Here is a 16893-nt window from a genome sequence, read left to right as displayed (position 1 = left end):
TTATATAAAAAAAAAATCCAGGGATATACATGGGAATTTTGTCTGCTTCAAGTTTCTTCTTCCAGCAGGACTGTGATGGCCCAGCAGCTGCAAAGGAGCTGCAAACTGAACATGCCCCAGGCACTGTTGGCCTCTCACTGCTCACACAGGGCACGGGTCCCACTCAACCCCACACCAGTGGCACAATGGGAGGCCCTGCTCCTGTGACAAGAAAAACAGCCTGAGTTGATCATAAACAAGCCTAAGTGACAAAGCAACATAATTTCTATTGATTTGCTTTCAAAGGCAGGATGCAGCTGTGAAGCTGAGATGTTTTTCCAAGCAGCCCCTTGCAGCTCAGGGAAAGCTGCCTCCCCTTTTTGCTCTCCACACTCTGACACAGGGTGTTCTTTCACATCCTGTGCTCCTCAGAAATGGCTCTGCAGTGGCACTCCCTGACAGGGAGAGACAGGAACTGCATGTTTCTCTTCTCTCAGTGTTGTGAAGGCTTCTGTGACAGAGTACAATTCTCTCCAGGGACAGTTATTGTCCTGGTAAGCAGCACAGATGGTGAATGTTTAATTTTTTTATCCTCAGCATCTTTCATGCTAAAATCTCTCTTCAGCAGCAAGCTGGAAAAATCCAACAGAAAGAGAAAAATCAATGGCCAGTGAAAAAAAAAAACTAATAGCACTTAACAGCTGATGGCTTTTATGGGCAGCCTGTCCCACCTTCATCTCCAAACAATCCTTTTGCACTCAGGTTGGTGCTGTGATTGTGACACAGAGCTCCCTGCAGGAGCTTTGGCCTCACATTGCTAAGCTGACAATGTAACAGATGATGTGACCTCAGAAAGCACAACACAACCAACAACCACAACTGCTGAGAAGGAAACCACTCTGCAGGTGCAGTGGTTCTGATGGAGACCAGATGTCACCTAACAAATGAACCTGGCCACAAGAGCTCCAGAAGAGGCTTTGCAGCTTTGCAATCTCCTTCTCAGCCCCACAACTCCTGGGAATAGCAGCAGGTGAAAGTGGTGATGCAGGGGGTTCATTCAGCATCCAGAGAAAGGTGGCACCTGCACAGGTGACAGGGACAGAGCTGATGGTGACATGCCCAACCAGAGCTGAGAAAGCACTCCTGGAGCCACAGGTGGGAATCTCCTTGCCATGCTCCAATGCCAGCATCCATCCTCCTGATCTGGGGATTGGCAGAATAAAAACAGAGAGAAGCCTGCTTCCCTTGAGCTGTGTTTGTGTGAGATCTGCACAGGCAGGTCTGGGAAATAACTGAAGTGTTAACGAAGCATTAGCAGCTTTGCTTTTCCCCCCCTCATAAGCTACTATCATTTCATGTCACTGAACCAATTCTCATACAATTGTCTGAGGCTCCAAGTGGAAAAACTCATTATCCTTCGAGTCCAGCTGTTAAGAATATGGGATTATGTTGTATTTCCATCTGCAGTACAGCAGAAGCATTAGCTCTTTTTGAACTATGGCCAGGAGGATGCAGATTTAATTGCTCTCACACCTCCTCCTGCTTCAAAAATAAAACCATCTTTCAAAACCATTGCATTTTCAGAACTCTTTCACTTGACCTGGTTCCCTCAAACTTGAAGAGTTGAACAAAGAGAGAGTTCTCTTGCTCTATTCCTGCCAGCCAAGAATGGCTTGCATGTGTTTATACAAGCAGCTAAATTTCACCTTGAAACCTGAATTCCAAGGCAGCTGAGAAAGACTAGAAAGGCCAAGAGAATGGATCACTGTTAAAAACAGGAGCAGCCTGTAATGACTGTGTGGTGAAACTGTTATCAAGGAGGGTCATTAAATGAAGGAGGAGAGATGCTGAAATCCACAAACCATGATTTATTGAGAAAATTAGTTTATTGGTTTATAAATCACACCTACCTCTTTATTAAAAAAATCTCTTTATCAACTTAAAACATTACCACAGCAAAAATATAATATACATATTTAGAAAGTTCTCAGCTGATTCCCAAGTAACAATGTGGCTTGTTCTCCTCTCCTATTTGAACACTTCCTTATTGCTCATTAAATTTCAGCAGCCAAAACATGCAAATATAACATAACATACCTGCTGTACTGAGATCCTGATTTTTCAACATTAGTGAAAAGCTTCTCCATGCTCCAGCAAAGCAAGGATTCAGTGAGTTTTAGTTTGAAAAGGGAAAATATACCAGGAAATTTTACATGAGATTTTCCTGAAGGTGCAGAAGATAGATATTGTAGAAATAAAAGATAGATATTGTAGAAATAAAAGACAGACATTTAGCTGTTTTGGTAATATATTTGACCCAAAAATTACCTTTATTCCAGGTACTTTGATTCTGAACAATCTATAGCAGCATTTTGACAGAAAGTGCAGCTCCTTTCAAAGACAGCTTATACAGTTTCTTGCTAACAGAACAATGCTGGCTCAGGTGTTTTCCATCCCAGTTACCCCTGGGCTGTGACTGGTGAAGGAGATTTTTACTCTCCATGAACACACAACTCCAACTCTGCACACACCAGAGGTGAGAACACAGCCATGTGAGCAAGACCCTGATAACCCAGGGAACTGAGCCCACCTGTCCTACAAGGTCCATTCTGATTTAGGCAAAGACACTGCAGATGATCACAGCTCTTTATGGTGAGCAACATTCCCTCTGAGTGCTCATGCTGCCTAATCACAGCTTGCTGTTCTGCTGGAACTGGGACACCAAGGCCAGCACCTGTTCAGAGGCTCTGACCTGCTTGGAGCCCAGGTAGAGGGCACTGTTGGAGGCTGTGTCCTCCAGGAAATACCTGTAGTTCACCATCATGCCACAGGAGGCCCCGATGCCGCGGGGGCTGCTGTCCCCCATCCAGTTAATCCTCCAGAGCACCGAGCCGTTCTGCAGGTGGAAATTGGCCACGGGGTTGAGGGCGTAGCCGCGGTGCTTCTCGCCGTACAAGTACCAGGCACAGAGTCTCATCAGGGGAGAGTGCAGCACCCCCACCAGCTTTTCTGACCGCACCCACTCGTTGGTGCTCAACAGTTTCTTCAGTGTTTCGCTGGAGGAGTCTCCTGTGATCTCACTGATTTCCTGCCACTCGGATTCTGTAAAAAGTTCATTCCTTCCCTGTTCTTTTGCCTGGGAGGAGAGGAGACCAACGAGCCATTTTGTGAATCCTGGGATAGGTGAAAGTGTGGAAAAAGCTTTTATCTGAGGGAGTTCTTTCTGCAGACAAAAGGAGAGAGAAAATACATCATGAGTTTGGTCATGATTGACACAGAGAAGTTTGAGTGAAAGGGCAGCTGGTGGCCTTTGCTTTTTGGCAAGTGAAGCCCAGGGAACCTGAGAAGGAACTGATATACATGCACACAAAAAAAAGGTAAAAAATCCCCCTGGCAGTAACAGGTCAGTGATGAGAAGGCACTGGGAGCACACACAAAATTTTAACACTGACTGAATGCCATTCCTCACACCCCACCTCTATAAAAGTACTTCTGCACTACTTAGCAGCACTGGGTTCTGCTGTTATCCTTTTACAGGCAGAAATAAACAAATAAAACCACAGGCCATATAAAAGTTATTCTGAAAAGTATTTCTTTTAAACAGACATGCAAGTTTTGAAAACCATTTAATTACTATTTATTTTTATATGTAGCCATCTCTTTTTTTTTTTTTTAATTAAGGGCAGTTTATTTCAGTGTATTGTAAAATCATGAGGTACTATTTGTAGATTTTTATGGAAAGAAGTATTTCCTGAAGTTTTGAATGAAGTTCTTTATACAGACCAGCTACCTTTCATGATATTCCCTAAACCAGCAAGAAATACAGACCATGTGAATATCCTTTTTTATTACAAGTGTAACACTTGTTTTAACCAAGTAAAATTTCTTCTCTACTCCAACTAATTTCTGATTAAACTATGAAAAAATGTAAAGCAAAACATGCATAAGGAAACTGTCTGTTAGTTCTGGGGCTCACCAGCATAAGAATAAACTCACTGACACTTAGAATGAACAAAAAATAGATCAGGCAATCCTCCTGGAGCAGTGGGGGGCAAGGAACAGAGGGAAGACAGAGCTGAGCTGAACCCACCCTCGTGTTGGTTTAATTACTGCTCCAACAGAAGAAGTGGTAAGAACCAAGACATTCATCAACATTACAGAAGCATCTTAATGTCAGCAGAAAATTGTCTTTAAATGACTACAAATGGTGCTTTTTCTACCTCGAGGATTAGCGAGGTAACATTAAAAAGCCATCAGGGCTCAGCTGGGGCTGCCAGGTTGTGGGAGCTCAGCTGAGCTCCACACAGCTGCCATCTGCAGCCTGCTCAGGGACACTGGCACAAGCACCAGCTCTGGTACTCACCAAACCTGCTCCCTTCCCAAAGATGTGCCTGCTGCCTGAGCCTTCCAGCACTGACACTGCAGTTTGGTGACACAGAATCACTGCCTGCCCTGGGCTGAAGCTCTGGGACTGTTAGTTAGAAATGGCAGCTTCAGAATTCATTTGGGACCGGGCAGGGACAAGAAATATAGAGCAAGTGTCACCTTATCAAAGGAACACTTCATCTCCTTAGAGAACCAGATAAAGAAAACCAAGCAAATTATTTGAAACCCTCATTTCTGTATCTTATTGAATAAAACACCATTGTTGTAATCAGAGCTCCCAGGAGATCCTGACTGGGTCATGCTCACAACTGCTGTAACTACCACACTGTAGGATAGTGAAATTCTAGAAAAGGGGTAGAAACCAGTAAAGTACAAACTTGTTCCCACTAAAGGACATGATGGCATTTTATTTTTAAGAGTAATTCCAAAGCTGATGTCTTTAAGACCCATCTGTGAAATCCAACTATCAGGTTTCCATGCAAGTGCATTTCAGAAAATAAAAAGTTCCTTTACAGACATTTCTTACACTGTTTTCCTCCTGCACAGAGCTAACAAGGTTCTCACTCAGCAGCTGAGCTCTGCCCATTGCTTCCACAAGGTAATAATTCCAGTTTCATCTCCCAGCCTGCAGAGCCTGAGGACACCTGTGCACCACCCACCATGACAAAAGGGACAATAGATTATTTCTTCCCCTCTCTCTGTGGTAAAAACAACCACTGCAAAATTCCTAATGAAATAACTGACAGGGATTCCTGGGGATGTTGACTGCTCCTGGTTTATCACCACTTTCAGGAGTGACCTGTTCACCAAGACAGCCCCAAATACTTCACAGGAGGTTAGTAGCTCTTATTCTATTAAAACCACAAAATGGGAAATAGTGGGCTTTTTACTTCTCAGGACAGATAAGACATGGCAAAGTGACCCCATTTTGAAGGTACAGTACCAACTACTACATATCTGATAAAAGCTTTCTTTAGAAGCTTATCTGAGGCATCCATTTCTTGGGGGAAAAATAAATAAATGCACTGGAGTGAGCACATTTATGTTTTCCTAAATTGATGTGCTGGTTTCTGAGGCTATTGGTGGAGATCCATTAATGTTTACTTTCCTGTCAGAAACCCACACAACCATTAAGAAACAGCTGCTAGTTTTGGTTCGGGGTAGATTTCTGTGTTTGATTGTTGCTTTTTGTTATTGTTTTCTTTTTCCCTTTCCTTGCAGAAGAGCACAGATTTCTCCCATTATCCATATCTCATCTGAAACTGTCTTGCACTCTGAAAGCTGCAGTCCAAGGTCACATTTTTCATCAATGAAATCAAAGCCTGTTTTGGAAATTATGATCTCCCCAGGTCACCTAGATCAAATTAAGGTAGCAATTATCAACAGCCCAAGCAGAAAGCTAAAATCTGCCACCAATTGTTGAGTATTCTATTGAGTCACACAGCAGCTATCAGTTTTCTCCCTCAAATGCCACAGGCTATAAAATCCTAAGCAGTTTTCTCAAAGGCTTCAGCACAGTTATCTGTGTCTGTCATCTGCTGACTGAATTGCCATGATGTACCTTCTGCAGAGCCACAGACTGTTGTGAGTGCCTATAAACACACTGGGAATTAAATGTCTGGCTAATGAGAAATCCATCCACCTCCTCATTCACCAGCACCCACCAGCTTGCTAGAAATGATCTGCCTGCACTCCATTTGGGGTTTGTTTGGTTTTCTGCAGTTGTCTGAAATAGTTTCAAAATCCAATTCATTTCTGGGAACAACACAAGCTTCAATTTCAGAAATACAAGAGATCATTTTTCATGCCTGCTCCCTGCTTTATATACATTAATATAAACAAGAGACTGCATGGAATGCCTACACAGCCTGTTCCCAGATTTGTACAGGGAGAATTGGGATCAAAGTGGTATCAGTGGCCTAATGAATTCATCCCAAAATAATCCCAACAGGATATGCTCAGAAACAACAGAAGCCTGCACACAAACCCCTTCTGTATTATCTGTGTACAAGAAACTGCCAAAAACTGAATAACCTGCTCCTGAGAGCAGCACAATTTTTCCCAAGATGCCCCTTGCAGGTGTCACCAGGTCCAATTCTGATCTCCAGAACATCCCCCCCTCTACCCAATTATACAGAACAATTCCTGTGGCAAATGCCAAATCTTTATGTCCAGGTAAAGGTTAAGGATTCCAACTGCAAGCAGTGCACACAGAAAGAACATTTTGTGCCACAACTTCATCCACCTCCATCTGCTTCAATTAGTGAGACCCAAAAGCAGCAGGCATCAATTAGTCCACAGTGCACCATATTAACAGTGCTCAGCACTGGAGTGTGAAATCCTCACCAGTTTTCCCAACAATCCTAAGAAAAACCCATTTGCAAGGAATGTTTTCAGGAGGGAATCAGTGCTTGGCATCCTTTGAAGGTGAGAAGTGCTGCCCCACACATGCTCCTGTTTAGCAGAGTACATGACTAATGCAGGCAAATTAGCAAGATTTCTAAAAAATTAAATTCTATTTTAATTATCTATTAATTAGATATTAAGGAGTATGGTTCTAACTTGATTTTTAGCCATCATTTTCTAGTTTAGATCAAGCTTTCAGTACAGTTTTTTGAAATCCTGTCAGATGAAAGCTTTGGTGCAGAGAGGTTCTCAGCACACTCCTAACTTTGTGCATGTCTTTTCCTGACCTAATGACACACATTCCCACCAGGTCCAGTTTGGAGTTTTCCTCACTAAGAATGACAGCTGGGATTTCAGTTTGGAGGTTACAGTGGCACAAGCAGAAGTGTCAGAGCAGGTTGCACTAAGGTAGAAGTCAGGTAAAGGTAAAGAAGGTTTAAGAGCTTGCAGCACTTTGGGACAACACAACTCAAATAGAATTCTGCAGATCAATTAAATGTCCACAAAAGTCAACTTAAATGGAAATTGATAAAAGTCAATCAATCAAATAATCAATTTAAATAAAATTAAAAATAAAATCCTTGGTCCTTTCAAATGGTCTCCTCTTCCCAATGCATTTCACTACCAGCTAAACTAAAGAGAGTCTCAGCTTCTGTAACCTGGAAAACTTGGTGATCTAGCAGCATTTGAAAAAAAAAGGTATTTATTGCAAAGCCATGCAAAGTGATATAAAATATCCTCTTCCTATCAGAGACCTCACTCTATTTTTACAAAGGCTGCTGGATGCTGGCTTAATGAGATGTGATTTTTGACCCAGGACATTTCTGCTGAGGCTGGATGGTTTCAGCTGCTGTCACCAAGTCCACTCAGCACTCCTGGGCACCATTTGTCCCTCCTGAAGTGACTGTAATGCTGCTCCCAAGAATTATGTCCACCCTGAATAGAGACAACCTTGGCAAGTCCTTTGCTTGCACCTGAGCAGAGAGAAAGAGAGCACATGTGTGCAATTAATCCACAGGAAAAGGACTTCCAGAATGTTGGGAGCCAGGCAAAACAGGCCAAGAGTGTTTACTCATCACATGGCCTGAACAACCCTGACTCTGCAGGAATTTATAAATCTCAGCCCATGTCCAGTTTGTCACACAATTTATAAACCTCAGTCCATGTCCAGTTTGTCACACAATTTATAAACCTCAGTCCATGTCCAGTTTATCACACAATTTCCTACCAGCATGTTTTTCACATCACCTTTAAGCAGTGTAGGAAATTTGAGTAGTGAGGAAGATTCTCCACCTTTGGCATTGCATGGAAACCACTCAAGTTTTCAATATTAAAGAAGTTGTTTGAGGGATTAATTTTATGATTAAAATGTATTTCAAGGCATCTCAGCAAAGGGTTTCCTATGATAAACACTAAAGAGGGGCTGGGTTTTAAACACTGAAATGTAAAATCTCTGCCATAAGTGTAAATACAAAACACACTTTTCTGTTGAATTTTAAAACTTGCATTAGGTTATCTAAGCATGTTGTATCTGTTTGCCTTTGTAACTCACAACTCTGCTGGTGTTGCAAGCAATTAGTGATGCACAGATAAAATGTCAATAGGGTTATTTTATGACAGCAACTCAATTACCCAGAAATTATTTTTCAGATGTGAAAGCAGCTAACTCCATGAATTTATTCCAATTTCCCCTTAGTCAAGATCAGACAGATGGCATGGCCTAATTATACCTGGACTACTGCACTTTCAACAATTAATCTAAAAGCCATTCCAAATGCAAGAAGCAACAAAATGCAGCCAAAATATCCGTTAAAACTAAAATTAAAAAAAAAAAAAAAAAAACAAACAAACCAAAACAAACAAAATAAACTTCAGGGCAGCAATTAAATAATCTATCTTTCTGGCACTAGAAGTTTGCAGCATCCAATTTTAAGATATTTTTGTAAGTAGAACTGAAGTTCTAAATCACAGTTTTTAAACATGTTACTAATCCAGATGTGAAACAATAAACACAAGCAGTGATCATTACTTTTAAGTGGTAGCTTTGTCAGCAATTTAAGTAGTAAAGACTATTAAATAAAATAATGTGGAGGAATGTGACTGTCTCTTTCTTTCTGTAAATGAATTCTCACTCCTTTCTCCAGTTGCTTGGAAGAAAGTTCCCCAAGTACTAAAGCTGTTAACAACAATCCCTTTGCATGCAATATTATCAAAATTCAGAGAACTGGCTGGCAAAAAGTAAGAGATTCTTTTGACTTTTAAGGCATTTTCTTTACTATTGCAAGACATACCTGGGCAAAGAAATCTCTCTCCTTTTTATTTTTCTCAACAGATGTATTCAGGGCATGCATGCACACTGCATAAATAACCAGTGGCAATTCAATGTAACAAACAAAACTATGAACTAATTAATGAACAGGAAATGTTTCTGCTCCTGGAGTAGCTGTAAGATTTTTGAAAAGGCACTGGCAGCTACTTTGAAGAGAGAATATCTTGATCAGGCTCTTGCCACTCAACTGAGAGGCAACAGTGAATTGTATCAGAGCAGAACACAGCTGTGTCAAATGGTCTCATTTGACTTCAGGCAACCACACAGGGAATTCACAGAGAATGTGTCACTGTGGAACAGAACCTACATCTGGCAGACATCAGCCAAGAGCAGGAAATGTTCTTCCAGCTCTCCACAGCTCCCAAGGCTGCTCTGGGAGAAGTTCCAAGTGCAGGGGAAGCCTCAGCAGCTCCTGGCTGAGCAGTGTCATGAACTGAGAACTAATGGAGGACAAACAGAGCCCCCCCTGGCACACCCACCTGCAGCTCCCTGACAACTCTTTTGATGAGGTGAGTCCCGAGTTCCACCCCCTGCAGGCCCTGCTGAGTCAAACTGATGGAGTAGAAAATTGCTGTTGTGATTTTCTCTGTATCTTCTGTCTCTAATGGTGGCACTTCTTTCACTATGGCCTGGGAAAATAAGGATTAAAAATGAAAAATGTGAATAATAGTCATTAGCATCATTATAGGGAAGTTTTTATTTTTAACTTTTGAATGTGTTAACACTTTCCCCCTCTGTTTTATTCACTGTCAATAAAAATCTAATGAAAAAGTAGGAAGAGCTGCTTGTTCATTAGTAAATGCAGGAAAAAACTGTAACATGGTTTAAAGTTTTCAGAAGTAATTGTAACCACTTTGAAACTTTAGTCTCATTTTCTATATATATATTTCTTTTCTTATTCTTCTTGCTCTTGAGCAAACCCTCAAAATTTCAATTTACATAACACACAAGACAGACAAAACATCCCTGTTAAGTTTTCCATGGCAATTCTCTCATCTCTTAAAAGACAAACCAAAAGCAAATATTGCCAAATTATAGGGAATTGTGGATTTTTAAAGAAGCACACTGCAATCTGAGCACTTTGCTGCATACCAAATGCCTCAGTGGCTGTACCTGGATGCTGCTGGAGATGTCACTGGTTAGTGCCACGTGCAGGACAATCAGTGGCTCTCCTGGGATGGCACAGTGAGAAAAGAAGTAGCACCTTCTATAGGCGCCCACCCGACGCTTCATATCAACCCAGTTTCTGACAGGGTGCACAGCTTCAGAACTCCAGGAGAAAATTGAACAAGAAAATGACTATTATTATTAATTTATTACCATTATTGTCAGTTATTATCGTTGTTATTGCTGTTATTATTTCATTTAGCTGCCCTACAAGCTCAGCACTTCTGCCACTGATGTCAATGACAAAGTGGATGATAAAGGAATATTGCACACCCACTCACTAGTGTGTTTGCAAAATTGAAGATTATTTAAATATTACTTATTATTTTTATTTGGAAAACTCAGCTTCTACAAGATCTCTTTGCCTCATCCACACTTAAGTAACATACTTTCAGAACATTCTAGAGATTATTTTTCTTCAAGATTTTATACAAGGTGGCCCACCACATAATTTAGTAATTTTCAGCTTCATCACAATTTTGACTATTTGACAGAAATTCAGAAATCTATGTTGTAGATTCAGAAATCAATGCTGCAGATTCAGAAATCAATCTCATGGATTCAGAAATCAATGTTGCAGATTGACATATCAATGTTGTAGAGCACACTGTATAAAAATCAAGGTGTTCTCTTCACATGTAGTTTACAAGTGATCCTGGGCACTTCACCAGTTCCTCCCAAACTGCAGCACCTCTGGGAATGTGGGAAGAGGAAATGAGAAGGTTGGAAGGAAAGACAGCACTCTACCAGTGGGATCAAATTATGACATGAATTATCCCTTTTTACTTCAATCCATTTTTAAAATTGGGCTCCACAGCATGTCAATGCAAACATTTCATAATTACACTTTGCCTTCAGTTCAGAAAAGCAGAGTTTTGGGAACAGTGGATTTCTGCAGTCCCAAGCATTCCACCACTCTTCCTCAAGGACTCCTTCCATTCTCTAGCACTTACTCACTGATTTTCTGGAGCACTTCACAAGGTGATTGCCAGGTGACCCTTTCCAGGTTGAGGAATCCTGTGCAGAACCATTCTGAGAGCATGTTCTTGAGAACTCCATTCATTTCCTGCAAACACAACAGTGGGATGAGCTGCTGAATAAGCAAGGGACAATATGGGAATGGGAGTAAAGATAACTCTGAGTGATCCAACTACAGCACTGGGAACTTAAAGGAAACTTATGGATCTGTTTGAGAAGATTAACCACAAACTAGGGTTGAAGCAAGGAAAATCCCTGAAGGGACTGACTGTAGTGCAAGCAAGGACAGGGCAGATGAGGCAAAACACTTGGACAAAAAGCAGATAATGGGTAGAAGGTTTGAGCAGATTTGAGCACAAGGCTGCAGTTGCACAGTAGCTCAGATTTCAATACCATCTTTCAACAGGATGCAGACAGAATTTTTCTTCTCTAGAAACATGAAAATATTTGACCAAGAAAAATAAAACCCAGCAGCATTAAGACAATAGAACTGAAAAATCAAACCAGCTTTGGAACAGTATGAGATGAAACCCAACTGTAATGTCAAACCTTTTCAGAAATATTCAGTGTAATAGTGATTTTTATACTCCCTACCAGTGACTTTCCTGCTGCCTGTATTATTAAAGATTTCCTGTCTAAATTTATTTGAATTTAACAAGTATTCTTGAACTCAGCACAGCATGAATATTCCTAAAAGAGATCCCAGAGCTTGTTTTTCTTTCTTCCATTTGCCTTGTACACAAGACACAGTGTGGTACCAGCACCAACTTACCAACAGCCTGATCAGAAACATGGGCTTACCTGAAACCAACTTAATAACCACTCACTTCAAAATAAAAACTCTTCATCCTCTATTCAAACTTTTATTAAATAGCTACTGCTGCACATAAAAGAGATAAAAAATTAAGCTCCAATGTACTTTAGCTTGCTACATTAAAGAGAAACAACTGGAAAAAACATAAATCTAATCAGAAAACCTAATATGTTTTTCCTAAGTTCAGATGTAGTCTCAGGACTGTCATAAAAAGCAAAAAAATTTCCTATTATAACTTAATCAACATGAAAGTTGCAGAGGCACTTGTCAAAGGACACACATTAAAGTAGGTTTCTACTGGCCACAGTAACTGCTACAAGTATTCCAAGACTGAATAAAAGGACAGGTTTATTCCTTAATATAATAGAAAAAAAAACTTTAAACCCAGAAGAAACAGACATTCATCTGCATAGAACAATTCAATCCTCTATAGTAATTTGTTTTCAAAGCCTTTTTCCTAAACAAATATATTCTGATTGGTTTGTTTATTCTGTACCTCCCTTGTGAATCCTTTCTGTACAGCTCTGAAGTTTCCAGGTAATAACCATGAATCACTTTGGTCAAATATCCCTTGGTGGAGTGGAAGTCTCCAGAGATTCAGTTTGGTTTGTTTTCTTTTGTAGGGGCACACTGTAAACCAGAGAAATGTGCTGCAGTTGTCAGATGTGGGGGGAAAGAAGAGATTCTTATGGCTCTCTTGTCATCCATGTGCTTTTTGAACATCATTTCAGCTGCAGTGCAGCAGGCAGAGGTGGAACTGGGTGCAGAAAGAAATATTGTTTATGGGGAATTACAACTCAACCAACCTGTCAGCTGTGACTAATGAGGTTTTAGAGAACAGCAGGGCACTGTGCAGGAATTGAACAGCTGCAGGTGGAAGGGACCTGCCACCATCACTGAGTCCAAACCCTAGAGCAACAGGACATGGGGGAATGGCTTCAGATGGAAAGAGAGGAGTTTAGATGGGATAATATCAGGAATAAATTGTGTCCCAGGCCAGGTTGGATGGGGCTTGGAGCACCCTGGGACAGTGGGAGGTGTCCCTGCCCCATGGCAGGGGTGGCACTGGATGAGCTTTAAGGTCCTTTCCAACCCAAAACTTTCCAGGATTCCACAATTCTGTGCTGATAAAACTTTTCAGTGCAGGAAGACATAGAAGTTTTCATTATCCAAAACTCTTTAATTCAAGTCATCTAAACAAGATTCTGACTTGTGTTTAATATCTCAGTGTACAGGACATTTCCAAAAAACTTCACTCCAGCAAGGACAGGCTCTTATTTTGCAAGTTTACTGGCAGGTTCTCTTCTTTGCAGATTTAGTGGCAGGTTCTCTTATTTTGTAAATTTATTGGTACATAAATTCTTATTTTAAGTTCAGAGACCTTTTTAGTCATAAAGATTACATCTGCAACACTTCATTAAAAAGAAAAGCAAGCACATTCATTATTCAGCATCCCAGTCTTAAATCTGAGCAACAAGACATACTCAGATTAGTATTTCAAATTACCAACTCTACTGCAATTTCTATTAGCCAAGTCTAATAAATTGTGATTATTTTTTCTCGTTGTGTTCTTGCTACAAGACAGCAAATTACAACATTTTTAATCTTCACATCAAGTACCTGTTTTGTGGGCAACAAATGGGAAAACTCTTATGAAAACCTGCAATTAATTATTTTTTATTCTTATCTCTCTGATGAGAGAACTATTTCACTTTCCCTCTCAAACTACTAAATAAAATACCCCTCACAAGAGTTGAATTTTCCCATGTTTTTGGAATAAGTTTTAAAGGGGACTGGTTTGTGCTTTTTTTATTGCTAATAGTAATTACTGCAGTGATAATGGCAGTGCTGAAAGTCTCCTGGCTCTTGTGGTTTATGTTATTGGACATCTTATCCTTAAAATTAAAATCATTATTTCTTCCCCTCTCTCCATTTCTGCTCATTTGGACAATGAGTCCATTGTGCTCAAGCACTTTCAAGTGACTTAATCACTTAAATATGATATTTTCCTGCAATCTGTTGAACAAACACAAAATAGAAATCCTTCACCACCCAATATCTGAACAGTCCAAGTTGCTTTTATGCTGATAGTGCTGAGGAAACAGAAAAATATTTCACATTTACAACACAGCAATGGGCAATCCTGGTTTTAATAGGTCTTTCAAATTACAGAGTTAAAAAACTAAGGACTGACTAAGAAATTTTAGATTGTTTGAGCAAAACCAAAATCCCAGGAGGCCACATAATGCATTCTGTAATTCTCCACCAGCATCAAGGAGATCCATTTCATTTTATTCCCACATTTCCTTGTCAGTGCAGACACAAATATACAGAGATAATAAAACTCTTCTTGCACTTTTGTCTTTATGTTAGAAATCAACTCTGCACTAATGAAATGGCTACCCAGGACTTTTGATAGGCAAATACTAAACACTTTGTAGAGAGAACTTTTAATAGTGATGCTGCTTTTTTTTTTTTTTTTTTTTTCCAGTAGATCAACACAAGCATTCCAACTACTGCTTAATAATGGAAGCAGGTTTACAGATAAATCCATTTGACGAAAACGCTCTCTTTTTCATTATCTTTTTCCAACAACTTGAACTTTTCACTGACTTTTTCTAAATCATATGGAAAGATGAAGAATATTTTAAAAGCAATCGTTGGATGATTTGCTACCTGAGATGATAATGTTGGGAATTTTTCACCAGAGTCATATTTCAAGGGCTGAAATATAAGTAAGCAAGCAAAATGTAACAAACCTCTCAAGAGGAAAATGCACAGAAAAAGTGAAGAGTTGTAGGTGAGAGGGTTCGAAGAGCTGCACCCCTGAAACATTTTAAGCAAATTTCACGCTGTGCATTGCAAGAGAGCATCAGAAATTCAACTGTTTATAAGGACAGGGGAAAATGAGTGTCCTGTGGTGAAAAGAAGGAAGGGAAGACATGAAAAGAACGTAAGAGAGGACAAAAACTGAAACAGCATCATGAAAAATAATGCTTCACTGCACAGAATGACACTGGGGTGTCTCTCCAGAGAATCATGGAATCGTTTATGTTGGAAAAGGCATCTGGGATCACCGAGCCCTGAGCCATCACCACCTCGTCAACCTGCCATAGGTTCAAGGTTTCTTGAATGTCTCCAAGGATGGGGACTCCAGCAACTCTTGGGTCTGTTCTAATGTTTAATCACCCTTTATGTGAAGGAATTCCTGCAGATTCCATGCTGAGCCTGCCCTGGCCCAGCCTGAGGCCATTCCCTCTGCTCCTGTCCCTGAGCAGAGCCCGGCCTGGGGCTGTCCCCTCCTGCCGGGGAGCCAGGAATTCCCCCTGAGCCTCCTTTTCTCAGGCTGAGTCCCTTTCCCAGCTCCATCAGGCGCTGTTCTCGGACTCGGCCTCCAGACGCTCCCCTGAAGCCACTCCAGCACTCCAATGTCCTTCCTGAACGGCGAGGCCTGGAAAAACCCCGGCACTGAGCTGGTTCCCGGGACTGGCTCCCAGCCTGACGAGGCTCCAGGAGCAGCAGCACCAGCGGGAGGCCCCGAACCGCATCCCCCCCACTCCCTGAGAGCCACCCAGGCCAGCCCTCACCTTGACGTGGGGCCCATCCACCGCTTTACTGGCCAGCCCCTCCATCAGGTCTGCCCTGAGCTCCACCAGGAAGCGCAGCCCGCCCTCCAGGCGGCCCAGCTGCTGGAAGAGCCCGCGGTACTGCGGGTTCAGGTAGTAGCGGAGCCGGTCCTCGGCCTGCAGCAGCGCCCCGGGCTCCCTGCGCTGCTCGCGGGCCTGCAGCACCTTGGCGGCGGCCTCGGCCACCCGCCCGTGCTCCACGCCGAAGTCGCGGGCCAGGCGGGTGAGGAGCTCGGCGCGGGGCGGCCCGGGCTGCAGCGAGCGGTAGAAGCGCACGAACTCGGCGCCGCGCAGCTCGGCGGGCGGCACCGCCTTCTCCTTGGTCTCGTAGGGCGGCAGCGGCGGCACGGAGCGGCGCAGCAGCTCCTCCATGCCCGGGGCAGCGCCTGAGGAGAGGCGGCGCGGGCCCCGCGCGGCCCAGAGCAGCGGCCGCGGGCACAGCCGCCTCATCCCGCACCCGCCGCAGGCACCGCGCCCCGCCCCGCGCCGCTGATTGGCCGCGAGCGCAGACGGACAGCGCGCCCCGCCAATGGGAGCGAGCGCAGCGCGGCGGGGCTGGGGGTGTGTGAGGGGCGTGCCCGCCGCCATGTCGAGAGCGGCGCTCGGAGGTCGCGGCTGCTCCTCCTCACGGCGCTGCACTTTGGAACGGAGAGTCGCGTTGGACAGGCTGGGTGTGACCGGCGTTCCCTCAGAACGGGCGGCTGGACTCTGCGCTGCACGGGGAGCGGTGCAGGCACCTCCCTGCAGGCGGCACTTGGTGCCACGGGTGGAGTTGGTGTTCTGTCACAAGAGGTATTTTCCAACCCAGCTGATTTTGTGATTCTGTGAATCACCAAGATTGGAAAAGACCTTTAGGATCATCCAGTCCAAGTGTTCACCCAGCGCTGCCACTGTAACCTCTAAACCACAGCAATAAATGCCAGATCCAAATGAAATCTCCAAGGATGGTGACTCCATCGCCTCCCTGGCAGCTGTTCCAATACCCGACCTCCCAAACAATCAATAAATTTATTTTCAAACATAATTTGAATCTCCCCTGTCTCAGTTCATGGCCTTACACCATCTGCTGTATCCTCCTCCCCTGTAATTCCCATATTTCCCGCTGGGTTTGGTTTGTGGAACACCACTGAGCACTCAGCCCTGAAATAAATAATTCACTGTGCCTCGAGTGTGTCATCATTGGCTTGGTGCACAAAAAAAAATCTGAT

The 16893-nt window shown here is 42.7% G+C and overlaps 1 protein-coding gene across 1 annotated transcript; it reads right to left on the bottom strand.

The window, feature by feature from the left end:
• Positions 1-1899: 1899 nt before the first annotated feature.
• Positions 1900-16147, bottom strand: MLYCD (malonyl-CoA decarboxylase). The gene is made up of 5 exons (XM_079316430.1): positions 15647-16147; positions 11221-11333; positions 10214-10370; positions 9580-9729; positions 1900-3202 (listed from the first exon to the last, which is right to left on the bottom strand). The coding sequence occupies exons 1-5, from the start codon at positions 16133-16135 to the stop codon at positions 2669-2671; spliced, it is 1443 nt and encodes a 480-aa protein (XP_079172556.1). The 5' UTR covers positions 16136-16147; the 3' UTR covers positions 1900-2668.
• Positions 16148-16893: the final 746 nt, after the last annotated feature.

This window comes from Erithacus rubecula (genome assembly GCF_903797595.1).
Source record: "Erithacus rubecula genome assembly, chromosome: 12".
Classification (NCBI taxonomy): Eukaryota; Metazoa; Chordata; class Aves; order Passeriformes; family Muscicapidae; genus Erithacus; species Erithacus rubecula.
The sequence above is the reverse complement of the archived record's forward strand: the minus strand, read 5'-3'. Positions and strand labels throughout refer to the sequence as shown.

Bases quoted from the DNA above. Each gene is read 5' to 3' on its own strand.
- MLYCD (XM_079316430.1), bottom strand. From the start codon at position 16,135: ATGAGGCGGCTGTGCCCGCGGCCGCTGCTCTGGGCCGCGCGGGGCCCG. The intron at 11,334-15,646 runs GTGAGGGCTGGC...TTGTGTTTGCAG, and splicing joins TGGATGGGCCCCACGTCAAG to GAAATGAATGGAGTTCTCAA. The intron at 9,730-10,213 runs GTACAGCCACTG...TTATTTTCCCAG, and splicing joins ACATCTCCAGCAGCATCCAG to GCCATAGTGAAAGAAGTGCC.